The sequence below is a fragment of the Colias philodice genome, chromosome 18, assembly GCF_061535455.1.
Source record: "Colias philodice isolate Cphi_HAF_F1 chromosome 18, ilColPhil1 Martin Lab GWU primary, whole genome shotgun sequence".
In the NCBI taxonomy this organism is placed as follows: Eukaryota; Metazoa; Arthropoda; class Insecta; order Lepidoptera; family Pieridae; genus Colias; species Colias philodice.
In genome coordinates this window covers 2,101,342-2,117,755 of record NC_143103.1, presented here as the reverse complement: position 1 = coordinate 2,117,755, position 16,414 = coordinate 2,101,342, and the positions used below count along the sequence as shown (strand labels likewise).

At 33.3% G+C, this 16,414-nt stretch overlaps 3 protein-coding genes across 4 annotated transcripts; 1 reads left to right on the top strand and 2 right to left on the bottom strand.

The window, feature by feature from the left end:
• Positions 1-1,467: 1,467 nt before the first annotated feature.
• LOC149480263 (uncharacterized) lies at positions 1,468-3,768 on the bottom strand. The gene is made up of 6 exons (XM_089706869.1): positions 3,328-3,768; positions 3,065-3,157; positions 2,666-2,731; positions 1,974-2,045; positions 1,540-1,840; positions 1,468-1,498 (listed from the first exon to the last, which is right to left on the bottom strand). The coding sequence occupies exons 1-6, from the start codon at positions 3,620-3,622 to the stop codon at positions 1,468-1,470; spliced, it is 858 nt and encodes a 285-aa protein (XP_089562995.1). The 5' UTR covers positions 3,623-3,768.
• Positions 3,769-6,052: 2,284 nt separating this feature from the next.
• On the bottom strand, positions 6,053-6,695 carry LOC149480262 (uncharacterized). Its single transcript, XM_089706759.1, has 2 exons — positions 6,466-6,695; positions 6,053-6,282 (listed from the first exon to the last, which is right to left on the bottom strand). The coding sequence occupies exons 1-2, from the start codon at positions 6,571-6,573 to the stop codon at positions 6,106-6,108; spliced, it is 285 nt and encodes a 94-aa protein (XP_089562885.1). The 5' UTR covers positions 6,574-6,695; the 3' UTR covers positions 6,053-6,105.
• Positions 6,696-6,937: 242 nt separating this feature from the next.
• Positions 6,938-15,133, top strand: LOC149480261 (putative maleylacetoacetate isomerase 2). 2 transcript variants are annotated; one of them, XM_089706650.1, is made up of 5 exons: positions 6,938-7,291; positions 7,756-7,933; positions 8,258-8,376; positions 12,347-12,558; positions 14,085-15,133. In XM_089706650.1, the coding sequence occupies exons 1-5, from the start codon at positions 7,283-7,285 to the stop codon at positions 14,209-14,211; spliced, it is 645 nt and encodes a 214-aa protein (XP_089562776.1). In that variant the 5' UTR covers positions 6,938-7,282; the 3' UTR covers positions 14,212-15,133. The 2 variants fall into 2 exon arrangements, with proteins under 2 accessions (XP_089562776.1, XP_089562775.1); XM_089706649.1 differs by lacking the exon at positions 6,938-7,291 and adding an exon at positions 7,371-7,482.
• Positions 15,134-16,414: the final 1,281 nt, after the last annotated feature.

Below are 16,414 nucleotides of genomic sequence, written 5' to 3'. Positions count from 1 at the left end.
TTGTAATCCAACCATGTACAGATGGCACCCGTACAAGACGAGGTTTTCCTGATTGTAAAGCTATTTTACTGGATGTGTCTTCAAATTTTATTTCTTTTAATTTTTTTATGGCTTCTGTCCAAAACTGAATGTGTGGGGAGTTTATTTTCACTGCTTTTCTCATTTTCCCTTTTGTTGCGCCTCCAGGATAACAATTTACGCTATCGAATAATTCGTCGAAGAACTCCACAACTTCCGCTGTAGTAGCCATACTGCTACTGCTGCCCGTGTGAATGTTATCTAAAATTAAAAATATTTGTAAGAAATAAAAATCTTGGAAACACATAGTTTTTATTGTTAATATTATTTTTAGCTTAATCAATCCCACTGCTGGGAAAAGACCCTAAAACTCCTTTCTTTGCTCTCGCCTAAAGCGCCAGTTGACCAGTTATGCTTGAATGAGTTTATACAATGACACAATTAATGCGTCAATTCTGAACAAAAGAACACCGCTCTACATACCTTCTTTGTGGTATTAGTGTTCTTTTTTATATGTTATATATGAAATTATAACTTAAAAAATCATAAAGTTAATTTGTAATGACATTTTTTTACTTTTAAATATCCACATTTTAGTTTAAGCCGAATTATTTCTATATAGAACGTTAAATTGTTAACTTACTGAGTGCGTTGGTATATTTTAGCATAGCAGCAGTTCGAGCACTTAGAACTTGCGCAGCTACACTCACTTTCATTTTTTTAACTTTATTTGGGTCAACATGGTATACCGTTAATTTAGGCAATGCCCTTGTGTGTCCTAATTTGCTATCCAAATCGTAAATGAATTGTATATCTTTCCAGGTTGCTGTTTTGCCATTCCAAATTATATTTTTATTAAGAAAATTGTTTCTCAATCCTTTCAAAAGATGAGGTGGGTCAAAAAATACACTTAAATTGTATCCACAAATGGTTACTGTGCCATCTGAAAGTAAATTAAAATAAATTGAAAAAAAAAAAAACAAACACATATTAGATAGGTACCAAAATTAAATAAAAAACTAACCATCTCTTTCATTCTGATTTTTTTTTTTATGAATGGTAATCTCCCTTAAACTTTTAATGGCGGATCTAAATGTAGAACCCTGGTCACAAACTAGACCCAATGGTATTAAACCAGTTTGTGCCACTTCTTTCACAAGCTGTTTCAAAATATTTTGAAGTGCAGCTGAAGAAACAGTCCCTTCGCAAAAATAGAATGCCACAGTTTGACGCCATGACGAACACACACCCCTAATCATAAATACTAGAGCGTGGTCACAAAACCTCATCTTCCTTGTTCCAGCTTCATCAACAAACCCATAAATAGTATCATTTTTTTCATTATACGTTAAATGTGGTGTTAATGCTATTTCGTCAAAGACGATGGTACAAAGTTTTTGTCCAGTAGTCCAATTTTTTGTTTGTTTTGCTATATATTTAAAAACTTTCTTATTCATCCCTGGTTCTATAATTATTTTTTCTGTAAGACGATTCAAAGTTCTTAAGTTGGGCAAAACAAACATTTTTTCCAATAATCTGTATGATTTCGGGCTTTGCTTCCACAATACTAGTGCAGTCAACTTTTCATCTAAGGTGAATCTTCTAGCCATTTTATTTTTGCGACATTGCTTTAACTGCATCAACAGAATGGTCTGTGCCTGTTTGCTTAGACCATCAAAGTTTTTAAACAATACTTCATTATTTCCATAGGCAGCAGCCTGTTTAAGATTTTGTGTGGTTGTTTTACCCAAACTGTCAGCAGTTATTTTGGTAATTTGCTTCATAAATTTTCTTTTCTTTGGGCAATTTTTTTTCATAAAATCTGAAAACAAAATTTATGATACAATTTATTTTGATGATTCATTGTGGTGGTGTGGTTAATAATAATAATTTTATCACTGAAAGAGATGTGAAAAGCACTTGTTATGTACATTATATTACTAATAATAAATTACCTTTACGCTTTTGAATGATACTCTTATTTTCATGAGTAGTTTTTTCTTCTACTGTGGGTTCAGTTATATTTCCTGAAAATAAAAGTTATTTTAGTATTTGTAGTGAGCCCATCCATACAAAGACAATTCCACAGTTCCTATTCAAATGTTGTAAACAAAGCCTCAGATTTAAACAATGGCAGTTTAACTGTGAGATTGATAAGTCACATACAATAAACATATCTAAGTAACCACAAACTTAAAGATAGTGCAAGTGCACACTATACATATTGTGTGATCCTACATGTGTTATATAATTTATGAACACCACATTTTTTAGCATCTGTCAACCTTAAAAAAAAACCTTTTTCTAAATCCCATGTCTCTTGCAATCTGCACTAATAAAATCAAAGTTAACCAGTAAATAAAACCAAATACTAACCTGCATCTTCACAAAGAGTACGAAATTCTATTTCTTTGTTTAAGGAACATGAAGTTTGGTCTGCCATATCTGTAAATCAGTAACAAAACAATTACTTTTAAATATAAAGTACCTACAAACATTACATACATATGAAACTTTGAATCTAGTAACAGCTAATGGAATTCTCTTAAAAACAGCTTTATAGTAAAATCTGAGAACATGAATAAAAAACTTACTAAAATTTACAAACATGGATTTATCAACCTATAAACTATCATAAATCACATACCTGTAGGTCTTTTCATAACAACTGGAATAGCTGGAATGCATGATGGATGTTCATGATAATCATCACCTAAAACCAAAGAACTTATATAAATCTATACTATATATTATACTAATATTATAAAGCTAAAGAGTTTGTTTGTTTGTTTGAACACGCTAATCTCAGGAACTACTGGTCCAATTTGAAAAATTCTTTCAGTGTTAGATAGCCCATTCATCGAGGAAGATATAGGCTATATATCACCACGCTAAGACCAAAAGGAGCGAAGCCACGCGGGTGAAACCGTGGAGCGCAGCTAGTAACTTATAAAATCCTGTCCTGATTACTATATTATGATTTATGTTAAATATAATACCATATTATAGGATAGCTTAAATAAAAATTTGAGTGCATAATACATACCTGCCCTTCCAATGACCAACATATTATCTGTAACATTTTCATCCTCATCTGATCCCACTTTGTGATAATTGTGATCACTCAGAGCATTTTGTACTGTAACAAGTAAATACATATGTAACATTTAAAAATATAATTCAAACACAAATAGAAGGTATGTAAAGTATGTCAAAGTATTTGTTTGGAGCCATGAAACCTGTCTTACCAAATATCAGCTATTCACATAATTTTTAATCATGTTATTTATAGCTCCAGGTAGAACTCACCAGTTTCACTGGAAGACAGGGGCACGCCGTGCGCTATTTCGTCATCCGTAAATAGGCATGGGTATGAATGCCTAAGCCTCTTGCCTTCTTCATCGAACTGATATATATCGAAGTGTTTCTCACAAACGCGTTTGTGTCGAAGTTGATCTTTCGACAATCCGATGAGGGAGGAATTAGTGGGCACCAGAAAGGACATCCACAGGTTCCTCAAATAATCATTCTGCGGAAAACAAAAAAGCCGATTCGTCGCATTGGTTGCGGTGCAACCACCGACACAGCACTTTAATAGTCCCATGGCAAATTTAGCACTTCTTTACAGTAGAACACTATAAAGACTAGTAGAAGGTATCGTATCAAAAAACTAAGGAGTAATTGGATATTTTGGATCTCAACTCAAGCAAAAAGCGAGGAAATACACAAAACACCAGTACACTCAACTCAGTTATTAGACACAATCAGTGGGTCGACACTTAGAACATCGTTTTGGTTAGGCTTACACTATCAAGCAATTTTAAACTTCATTCAATTGACATAGAGTTCAAATTATTTTGTACTTTTCCAAGACCTAAGGTCAAGTCTGGCCTGCCAACATTTAGAAAAAATAAAAATATTTCTAATGTTGGCCTCTCCGATGTAATCATATAATAAAAGATTTAATATTTTAGTTTTACTTATTTATTATTATTTCTTCTTTTTTTTTAAACCTTATTTTTGTACATTTTAATTTTTAGCTAGTACAATAATAAATTATTTCTTTCTTTCTTCGATTTCTTGTCAATGGTTAAGACTTAAGCATAGACAACGTCTTGATGTTGATTTGTTGTTTGAAATTTGAATTCAAAATGGCGTTTTATTTTATTGTTTTGATGGTTGATAAACAAAATTTGTTCTTCGTATATCGTAGATTTTGTTATTTACTCAGTTAATGTACAGTACATTGAACTATTTAATTTGTAATATTTCTGCCAAAAGTGTAAAAAGAAGAAAAAGTGTTATATTGTGTAAACAATGTTAAAATCTTTGTGTGTAGATAATTATTGTGATTTGTGACTAAATATTTGCAATATGTACCCAATGACTGTTCTATATAGAAGATAAAACATAATAATTACAAAACAATTTATGAGAAAACGTCTCTAATACGTCATGTTCTGGCTGTAGAATCAATTGGAGAGGAGATATTATTATGTCCAAAGAAAACAACGGCTTCTTCATATACAATTCCAATATGGCGATCCGAACGGCAACGATATATTGGTAGTATCGAAATTTAGAACGAGATATAATAGAAATCCCTCAAATTATTTCAAGGAAAAGTATAAAATGAGAATCTAGTTGTATTCACATAATATTTAAGCCGAATTAAGTCCTACATGCCTTATTAAAGATATTCAGTAAAATTCAAATGGAATTATCAATTTTTGCAAGATTTTTGCTGATAATAGTGTGTTTTAATATTATTAAATAATTAATATAATAATAAACTTATTGATCTACATTGTTGGTGTTTTATTTTTAATTTCCCTTAATTTGAATATGGATGAGAATTATTAGTAGTGCTGTTACCCAGCATCGATAATTTTATCGATATCGATATGAAGTTTTATCGATACTAGCACTCATAAAGAGACATCACTAGCAACGACAACTTTTAAATGTTGGCAGCAATGTGGGTCATGTTTGACGTAAACTTTTCATAGGTTGGTATATAAGATTTGACCTAAGTAATACATGCATATGTGTGCGTGAGCTCGAAATCGAAGTACTGAGTGCCGTCTCTTACTATATTACTTGCTCTGTGGACACAATGGTCGTTTCATTTAAATAAATGTCAATTGTCAATTGTCATAACATGGCTTCTCAAAATGGCGCCGTAGCCGGAAACAAGTAGAAAAAAAAAAAAAAAAGTACAGGAAGTAATGCAGCGCCACAACTAGCCATTTTGAAACTAGGCTGTCAGGGCCCTGTAACGAAGGCGAAGTACGAACGCCGTCGCCAGCGTTCGATACACTATGTTTGACAGCTGTCCACAGCAGCTGTCACGCCCTAGTGTTACTAGTGATCTGAAATACGGATGCCACCAGCCACACGCCATATTAGAAAATTGCCATTCCTAAAATAATTGTCATACAAATTACAATGTAAACTTTTACAATAGACCTACATAACATATATCCGATTTTCGATATGTTGAAAATATTTTGAAAGCAGCAGCTTCTAATATTAAATTTATTTATTGCAATATGTGATATTATTAATTCGTTTAATTCCAACGAAGATTAATAGATGCCGCTATAACCAACGTATCCAACAGCGCTACAATCTAGATTCTAGATTCATTACATACACAGATTACATACTATTTTTGTAATATTATTTAAAAAAAAGCCAGATAGGTAAGCCTTCTGAGGCTGTTAGCTATCTTAATACTAATCATAAATTGTGCTAAAATTTATGCTAGCCTCTAGCCCTACATCCCAATTCGGAACTAATAATAATAATTTGTAACAGAATTTGATGGTGAGCCCAGAACAGGTACAGCATTGTGATCAAAAAAAATTAAACCAATGGAAATGCACCAATTCCATATGGCATAAAATACCAGATGACAAACAATATTACTCAAGGCTTCAAATTTCTTCGTCCACTATTAATACCGTCCATGATGATCATCATAGTTGTAATAACTAATAAGACCAATTAAATATTAAAATAAAAAATAGCATTTTCTTAACCTATTTATTTACACTTATTTTAAATATATATACAAAATCAGAGTTATAAGTCCATTTTATCAATCTCTGCCGCAGCTGACGCTACCTCTTCTTTAGTTATATTTTTTTCTATTTTCTTCTCAGGTCCTTGAATAACTTGTTTCTTCTGAGACTCCTTTGACTTTGGATTGTTTTTAATATCAAGGAATTGCTTGTCAATATCTGCAACTTTTTGTTTAATCTGGAATGAAGATTCATCTTTAATATCGATACATATTTTGCAGTCTTACCAGTAGATGAAATTTATTGTTTATATTTAACTATCCGAAAATATACTTTGGACTTTTTTTACAACAGAAAAGAGCAGATGAATAATAATATCATTCACATCTTAGATTTCACTTAGAATAAAATCTCCACTTACATTTTTAAGGCCTAAGTTCACCGCTTTAGCCTTCGTTTTCTTTAAACTTTTGGCTCCGGCTACTTTGAAAACATTACCTTTGATTCCCTTTTTTTTGTCTTTTCCCATTTTGAATTAAATTCTCTGACAAAATTCCGAATGATTTAAAAAAAAAGAATTTTAAAGTATTTTTTTTTATACAGCGAAATCACCACGTTGTTTTGACATTTGACACATGGCATTTGACACTTGACAGTGACACATTCTGTAATCTACGAATAGTGTTATTTCCACGTTATTTCGTAAAAAAATGTTTTTTTAACGAGACATTAAATGATTAATCCAAAATTTATTTTGATATTCTAAGCAGATTGACTTTTCTAAACTTCTGATAAAATCAATAAACTGGAACCAATTGGGAGAACGTTCGAATCTGTAAAAAAATTCGAAAGTCGAAACAGCCAATGCCAAACAGCCTGCTGCCTGAAGTTTAAAATGTCAATATAAAATTAAAAAAGGCGTTTGTGATTTGTCGCTGAGTGGCTGATATCCAAAAAATTATAATTATAATACTAATTTTTCCTATAAAAAATTAGCAATATCAATTGATGCCGCATTTTGGCTGTTGATTTGCAATTACAAATAATAATAAATTACTAACTGAATGTTATTTTACTATATTTATCTTTCAGCATAATAATATACAGGACCAAAATAAACTAAAAATAATCCATAAAATTAAATTTGCTTTTTATAAGCAAATAATAATTTTAATAATAAAGGTTCTGTGAACACCGCCAAAATTATTTACTATTCCAAATACGAAAATATTTCTCCAATGGCCAAGGTAATAAAACAGGCTTTTGTTATTTTTATTGTAAGTTAATTTAAATACTTGTTTATCTAGATACATGTACAATATTTAAATAGATATTAAATACTGGTTAGACCAGTCCTATCGAGTGTCTACTAGCGAGAACTTGTGTACAATAATATTTAAAACATTTTCGGAAAATGGGTGAGAAAACTGATGATAAGGTAAATTATTTGTTTGAAATTACAAATTACAATGTAATTTTATAGCCGCGACTTTCCCGGCAAACAAGCCAGATTACCGCGCAATATGTATAAAAACTTTTATTTCTTTTTACCCCTTTCAACTTAAGTAAAAGTTTTCTAAGAAACCCAAACAAAAATTTCTATAAATGTGAAATATATTAGGAATATGTATTTTATACTTTCCCGCTTTATTCATGCTTTATTACTGTAATTTTTAACTGGCATAAATTTTTCACATTTATTTATTTACAGCCAGTGCTGTATTCATACTGGCGCAGCTCATGTTCCTGGCGGGTTAGAATTGCATTGAATTTAAAAGAAATACCGTATGATATAAAAGCAGTCAGCCTCATCAAGGGTGGAGGGGAGCAGCACTGCAATGAGTATAGAGAAGTCAATCCTATGGAGCAAGTCCCATCACTAGTCATAGGTAATTTCTTTTTTAATTTCAAATTCAAATTTAGAATAATAGAATTATTAACAAGAACAGGATAGAAAAATTTTCAAATGTTGATTGAATATCTTTGTTTGCTAATGAAGAAAATTTGTGCTAATATTGATGTTTAATTTTGTTTTTGTTTAATTTGTGTTTAAAAAATAAAATGATTATACTATTATAGAAATAAATGTATCCCTGGTGGCTGGTGCTTTTACAGAATTTCACTAAGATTACAGATGAGTTGTTAATTGTTATACTGTAAAAAGTATTAAATTATATAATAATTATAACAATTTATTTGTTTTTATCTTTCAGATGGGCATACTTTAATAGAATCACTAAGTATAATGCATTATTTAGAAGAGACAAGACCTCAAAGGCCATTGATGCCTCAAGACTGCTATAAACGGGCAAAAGTTAGAGAGATTTGTGAGGTAAATATGAACTGTATGATGTATCTATTTTTTATTTAATTTCTTAACAAGTACTGTTAAGTTTAAATTTATGAATTTATAAGTTAGTCTGTTTGAATTCACACAGATTGTAGATGAAGATATACTTACTAATATTATAAAGCTGTAAAGTTTGTTGTTTGAACACCCTAATCTCAGGAACTACTGGTCCAACTTGAAAAATTCTGTTGCTGTAAGATAGCCCATTTTTTAAGGGCTGTAGGCTATATTATCATCACACTAAAACCATCAGGAGCCAAGCAATGTGGGTAAAACCACGGGGCACAGCTAGTTAGACTCTTTAATAATTTTAACTACTGAAACAATGAAATAAAAAAGGTTAATCATGTAGTGTAGTATTAAGTATATTATGTATGCATTTCTTTACAGTCAAACATCCACCCAAATTTCACTTATTAATTAGTGTTTCACCTATATTGCTCAATTACAATGATATATAAAAATATCTATATCATTGCAGGTTTCTTTTCCTGTAAATTTTAACCTTTTAATGTATCAGACATTTCATATCAGGTATTTTGATTTATTTCATAACATATTTTCAATAGTTATATCATCAGATACATAAGTGATAACACTTATCATTGTCTGAGTACTATGGTATCTGTGCTATCAAACATAACATATATCTCGACCTTTATTGTACCTTGAGATATATTTGAAGAATGACAAACTACTTTATTTAAAAAGCAAATAAATCGCCCAAGTTTTATTAACACATTTATGACATGTGAAGTCAACATGAGCACACAAGGTACTACACAGTATAAAACAAAGTCGCTTTCTCTGTCCCTATGTCCCTTTGTATGCTTAAATCTTTAAAACTACGCAACGGATTTTGATGCGGTTGTTTTTAATAGATAGAGTGATTTAAGAGGAAGGTTTTAGTATATAATTTATAAGGTTTTAGACCAAGCGGGCGAAGTCGCGGGCGGTAAGCTAGTTTTAAATAAAAAGTAAAAACTAAACTATCAGAATTATAATTATCAGAACTAAACTACTATACATTGTCCGTACAGAACTAGTTTTCTGTTATAAAAACAATCAATATTAGACTACAAGCCCACATATGAAAAAAATATGGGTCAAATGAACCACCAGGGGTCATATCTAGAACGAAAGAAGAGCAAAAAATAATAAGATTCATCACTATGCCGTCACTTGTAAGCTGTCCAACTGAGTGCAGATGAGAATTGAAAAGTACAGGTAGACTCGGTAAATTTTGGTCATATATTTTTGTACGGCATTCTTAACCATCGATAGATCCATTAAAAATAATAAGAAACCGCTCAGTGCCGTACAAAAATGTGGGTCCACCAAGTCGGAATTTTTATTTAATTTCCGAGAGTTACCGGGGGTAAATTTGGTCATTTGACCATGTACGGCATCTGTGTCATACTATTGCTATACTGCTTTTAATCCATTATTCCGCAACGCCGTACAAAAATCATGGGGACAAGGGGAAAAAATCGAGAGTTGCAATCCCCTCTCTTTCCCCACTCCAGGGGGTCATTTGACTAAGTACGGCTTCGGTTCCAAAACATTATCTAGCACTCAAAAGTACTATTAAAAGCAATGCCGTCAAAAAATAATTGTTCTTTTAAATGTATACCAATAATCATCTTAATTTCATCGAATTCTTGATATAAAGAGCTGTAAGGTCATTTGACCCTGTACGGGAACTTTTTTTTTAACATGATATTGTAAAATTCAATTGTTGTATAGTATTGCCGTTCAAAAGAAACCGTTCTAAAAAAAGTTATAGAGAAATGCAAACCCAGAAATTTTGTTAAAGTTTAAACATCGTAGATTAATGAAATATAATAGTTTTCTACACTTTATTAGTTGTTTTAAATAGTATTAACATAGATAAATTAGGAAAAAACGATGCCGTACATTTTTGTGCAGACCACATCTTTTAGGCTGATGAAAGCGACGAAAGCTACAATTTTAAGGGTGCTTTATGGCCATTTGATACAGTACGGCATTAACATATTTTTACCCAACTACGGCAAAGCAAAAGGAGGGTTATGGTTTTGACAGGTCATGTATGTATGTTCATCTATTCCCTCGTAACTTCTAAACTACTTATCAGAATTCGACAAATGACATATCATTAGAAGCGTCTGAATTGTTCACTGGATAATCAGTGACCAGCTAGCTAAAGGCTATATGGGGTTTCACAAAATCTAATGTGGCGCCCTCTAGCGGACAAAACATAAACGGTCTTACTTATAAAATGTTACCCATTCGCTAAGCAATGGATTAGTTATTGCAATAACCTGTCTTGTTTTTATGAATGACGTTTCATGTGAGCAAGAGCAGGACACAGCTATGGTAGGAAATGGTTGAAATTTATCCATTGTTTAACTTTTTATAAGTAAGGCCGATAGAGTAAAAAAATAAAGTTAAGATAAATATGCCGTGTTTGGTATCATTTGAAAGCGCTTTACTTGTACATTTTGAATATGTATATATTACTAGCATTTGCTTGTGACTTTACCTGTATTCATGGGCTGATTGAATATAATTCACATCTTTTCGTTTATAGCTTTTTTATTAGTTCATCAATTTAACGGAGTCCATTCCACTTGACTCCGACTTTCCAAGGTGATAATTAACCACCTCGAGCTTTTTAATATTAATGTATATTTATATTTTATTAGAAAAATATAAAGCAAACATTTCGTTATATGGATTTTTTCTTTTTCAGATTTTTCCCCTTTGAACCAACGAAAATGTACGGCACATGAAAAAATATTATCTATGCATAAAATACTTTAAAAATAAATTTATTTCGTGTTGTGTCAAATGACCCCCTGGAGCGGGGAAAGAGAGGGGATTACAACTCTCGATTTTTTCCCCTTGTCCCCATGATTTTTGTACGGCGTTGCGGAATAATGGATTAAAAGCAGTATAGCAATAGTATGACACAGATGCCGTACATGGTCAAATGACCAAATTTACCCCCGGTAACTCTCGGAAATTAAATAAAAATTACGACTTGGTGGACCCACATTTTTGTACGGCACTGAGCGGTTTCTTATTATTTTTAATGGATCTATCGATGGTTAAGAATGCCGTACAAAAATATATGACCAAAATTTACCGAGTCTACCTGTACTTTTCAATTCTCATCTGCACTCAGTTGGACAGCTTACAAGTGACGGCATAGTGATGAATCTTATTATTTTTTGCTCTTCTTTCGTACTAGATATGTCCCGTGGTGGTTCATTTGACCCATATTTTTTTCATATGCGGGCTTGTAGTCTATATTGGTTCACCTTAATCGAAACTCCTGAGGTTACAATAAGAAAAAAATATGTATAGTCAAATTGAGAACTCCTTTTTTAAGTCGGTTGAATTATATTATGAAATTAAGACAACCTTATACTAAGAAGATAAAAGGGAATATTCAGTGCTAGCTTTCCTCCCGCGGCTTCGCCCGCGTTTTTAAATAATAACCCGATTAGTTCCCGTTCCTGTGGGATTTCCAGGATATAACCTATCCTATAATTATGTTAATACTACTTACCCTCTGTGTGTACCAAATTTTATGAAAATCAGTTCAGCAGTTTCAGCGTGAAGGAGTAACGAACATACAAACAAAAATATAAAGTTTCACATTTATAATATAAGTAGGTTAAGTAGAATAAATATAAAGAGAACTTCAAATCATTATTTGCCTCCATACTTATTTTCATACTAGCTTTCCGCCCGCGGCTTCGCCCACGTTTTCAAAGAAAAACCCGCATAGTTGTGGGATTTCCGGGATAAAACCTATGTGTTAATCCAAGTTACCCTCTATATGTGTGCTAAATTTCATTGTAATCGGTTCATTAGTTTTTACGTGAAAGAGTAACAAACATCCATACATACAAACTTTCTCCTTTATAATACATAGTAATAATAGGATCTATACTATTTTCAGGTAATATCATCAGGTATACAGCCGTTACAGAACTTAATCGTTCTAATCCACGTGGGGGAAGAGAAAAAGAAAGAGTGGGCACAACACTGGATCACGCGTGGTTTCCGTGCCGTGGAGAAGATACTCGCGTCCATAGCGGGGAAGTACTGTGTGGGGGACGAGATATCGCTCGCTGATTGTTGTCTTGTGCCGCAGGTGTTTAATGCTAGAAGGTGAGCATTTTATTGAAGTGAAACTTCTTTATCGGGGTTGGAAAAAAATTTAGTGTAACATTTTTTCGTTACGCGCCATCTTTTTTTATTTTACAACCTTTACAACTTGATCATTAGGAATTTATTACCTCTATTGTTCGAACAAAAATAAGTTACCGCCTTTAAGAACTTGCCGACAATGTAAGTACACTATTGTTTCTTAGAAAACATTTTAAGAGTATACGATTATAAATCTATGACGTAAACACGTGTTTGCTTGATTAGTGTTCAATAATGATTTTGTGAATTCAAAATTTATAAGAATAAACCTCAAACTCTTTATGTCCAATCAAAATCCGCCTAAGTCGAAATCCTTTATAAGTTGAAAACTCTATAACTCGAATTTTTTGGCGTCTCCCTTGGTCTTTTGAACTACCGCACGAGCGGAGCGAGCGAAGCGAGCGAGTCGCGGCAGTGGCTGGCGTAAATATTCAAATAGGTAGCGAGGAGCGAAGCGACGAGCATCTTAGGTTAACTTTTGAACTACCGCACGAGCGGAGCGAGCGAAGCGAGCGAGTTGCAGCAGGGGCTGGTGTAAAAACATATTTAAATAGGTAGCGAGGAGCGAATCGACGAGCGTGTTAGACTAACGTATTTCTGTAATCTAATAAATTTGTTTGTTTGTTTGTTTGAACGCACTAATCTCGGGAACTACTGGTCCGATTTGAAAAATTCTTTCGGTGTTAGATAGCCCATTTATCGAGGAACGTTATAGGCTATATTTCATCACGCTACGGGCAACAGGAGTGGAGCCACGGGGGTGAAACCGCGCGGAGCAGCTAGTATTGTATACAAGCTGTGTCGCGCGGTTTCACCCACGTGGCTCCGCTCTTGTTGGTTTTAGCGTGATAATATGTAGCCTACTAGCTTTCCGCCTGCGGCTTCGTGAAAGAATTTTTAAAATCGGTCTAGTAGTTTATGAGCCTATTCATTACAATAACAAACATACAAACTAAGTTTTTCTCTTTATAATATTAGTGCAGATAGTAAATTATTTTTTGAAAAATAAGGTCATAAAGAAGTTTCACTTCTTACGTGTGTACTCTAGTACACGCACACATTTTTTTTTACTGGTGTTTTGGACTGTATGTATTGAAGTCATTAAGAACTTTTTAATGAATAGAATACTATAATGAAGCAGGTTTTTTTGTTGTTTTTGAAGTGAAACTTCTTTAGGCGCGTTGAAAGTAAAACTTGTAGGTCGCGTCATGGCAATATCGTCACGTCATGGATAATTGCGACGATTTTGGTAAAGAAGTTTCACTTCTGATACGTGTGCTCGGTTCACACACGCTTTTTTTATATTGTTGATTATTGTTATGTTGGAAAGTCATTTACAAATGGTTTGAAATTGGTTTAATTTAGAGTATTGTACATACATATTATTCTATTTAATTTTATTACATTAATGTGTAATCTGGATGTGTTTGAAGATATTATTTGATACATCAGTTTTTTTTTTATAATTATACACTCTTTTCACATAGATTCCACGTGGATTTGCGTCCGTTCCCAATAATCCTGCGCATAGACCGAGAGCTCGAGAACCACCCTGCATTCCGCGCCGCGCATCCGTCCGCACAACCGGACTGCCCGCCTGAAGCCGCTAAATAATATATAGTGTCTGGGGTTGGGGGTGTGGGTGGGATGAGTGGGATGACAAGTTTGGGTGGGATTGGTATCAGCTGACATCGGGTCATTTGCGGTTTTGTTCCGGACTGCCCTCCTGAAGCCGCTAAATAATATATAGTGTCTGGGGTTGGGGGTGTGGGTGGGATGAGTGGGATGACAAGTTTGGGTGGGATTGGTATCAGCTGACATCGGGTCATTTGCGGTTTTGTTCCGGACTGCCCTCCTGAAGCCGCTAAATAATATATAGTGTCTGGGGTTGGGGGTGTGGGTGGGATCAGTGGGATTGCTGGGATGAGTGGGATGACAAGTTTGGGTGGGATTGGTATCAGCTGACATCGGGTCATTTGTGGTTTTGTTTTATGTAGCTACTGTATTGCTTATGCAGTGGGATTTGTGAGACGAGTGGAAGCCACTAATTGATATATCAGAGTTCTGTGACGTTTCGTTAACCTATCCTGTAGTTGGTGGGACAGGTAACGAAATTAAAAAGGTATAATGAATATGTGTGCATAGGTACCAGCTGATACTGTGTAGTTTGCGTTTTTCATTCTTCTTTTAAAATTGCGTTGGGATTGGTGGGATAGTTATTACCAGTAAGGTGGGTTGGTGGTTTGACCAGTCCAGACCAGTAAGGTGATGAGTGGGATGTATGGAATTGCTACCAGCTAACAACAGATTGATCGTGCTTGACACGCTCATAGCCGTAAATAAATATAAAAAAATACCACCAATGACAATCCGTGGGATTATTAGCAGTTGCAGTGGTGTTTTATAATAATTCGTGCACGGTACCTTTGCAATATTATTAAGAGCCCACATATAAGTTATATATAGGGCCTGTTCGGACCAGATCATTTGTTATATTGGATTTGATTATAGATTTGTGAATCTATATAATTTTATCTATTATCAAAAACGCTATAGATAAATGGCATTCGTGTAAAACGCCGCCGCTAGCAGATAATCATAGAGATATTATGGATAAAGAAATAGATACCATTCTTTAGAAAAAGAGGGAAGATTGTCGGCTATTTGTCTCTTACTCGCCAAAAGAACACAGGAAAATTCGGTATTAATCACATGACACATTTTGATAATAACACAGGATAATAATAATTAGTTGCATCAGAAGTGAGAAACATAGAGTACTGCTATCTTCTTTTTCTTTCAAAAGATTTTTGCCAATAATCCTAGTTTCATATCTTCCATTACTATCTATCGTATCTCTATGTTTTTGTCAACTGACAACTGTTTGAGAACAAAATGTTACCCTTCAATTAAACGAGGTAATTTTGAAACAATTGGTTTTGGTCTATTTTACAAAATGTTTTTAATAAGGCAAGAAAGATCAAATTCCTTATTATAAAATTTATATTCTCTCACTGTTCATATAGAAAAAAACTTGAAAACCAACTTGAATTTAAAAATGAGATATTAATTATAAATTCCATTTCATGCAAAAGCTTGAAACAAAAAAATGAAAACAGTGATATTAGCGCACAATCCATTATCCAATCTCTTATACATTCCTTCGCTCCTTTGTATTTTTAAAGTACTCTTACGAACTTTCAGGTACATATATAAAATAAATATATAACGTAAAATTATATTCTAAAAAAAATATAGCGACACATTACATGAAATCGTGTTATATGATGTGTGATGTAAAACCACTCTTTGTTCGAAAAATATATAGATATGAGTGCTATAGCAAAAAGCCAAGCTTCGAAAAGATTGTTCGTCAGTTCTCCTTGGCTTTTGATATCATAAATGTGTAAACAAAGATGTTTCTACACTGAACATGGTTTTTATATGCTTATAACTCATACATATGGACTGTGGACATAATAAGAAAAACGGTACAAAAAAGATACAGATCGGAAGTTAAAATATGTTTTTTGTTTTAACTAGCATTTGAAATAAAGTTTGATATCTGACACAATGTTATTAAATCAAGTTTTTTTATATATTTGGTATAGCTTGACCGCAACCACTATACCGCTTTATAGGTATGTGCGGGGCGAGGCGGGGGAGAGTACTGTCCGTTCCGTTTTTTTCTAACTTCACTGACTTGATAACTTTAACTTCTAACTCGTGCTCTTTCCCGGTCCCCGCCCCACCGCACATACCTACATTAATGATTGTAGGTGAACAATTTTCTTAGCAAAATTTTGTATTATCATGA

Excerpts from the sequence above, each read along its gene's own strand:
- LOC149480263 (XM_089706869.1), bottom strand. The coding sequence starts at position 3,622 with ATGGGACTATTAAAGTGCTGTGTCGGTGGTTGCACCGCAACCAATGCG. Across the intron at positions 3,158-3,327 it reads CCTGTCTTCCAGTGAAACTG|TACAAAATGCTCTGAGTGAT; the intron begins GTGAGTTCTACC and ends TACTTGTTACAG. Across the intron at positions 2,732-3,064 it reads GTTGGTCATTGGAAGGGCAG|GTGATGATTATCATGAACAT; the intron begins GTATGTATTATG and ends CTTTGGTTTTAG.
- LOC149480262 (XM_089706759.1), bottom strand. The coding sequence starts at position 6,573 with ATGGGAAAAGACAAAAAAAAGGGAATCAAAGGTAATGTTTTCAAAGTA. Across the intron at positions 6,283-6,465 it reads TGAACTTAGGCCTTAAAAAT|ATTAAACAAAAAGTTGCAGA; the intron begins GTAAGTGGAGAT and ends TCTTCATTCCAG.
- LOC149480261 (XM_089706649.1), top strand. The coding sequence starts at position 7,459 with ATGGGTGAGAAAACTGATGATAAG. Across the intron at positions 7,483-7,755 it reads GTGAGAAAACTGATGATAAG|CCAGTGCTGTATTCATACTG; the intron begins GTAAATTATTTG and ends ATTTATTTACAG. Across the intron at positions 8,377-12,346 it reads AAGTTAGAGAGATTTGTGAG|GTAATATCATCAGGTATACA; the intron begins GTAAATATGAAC and ends TACTATTTTCAG.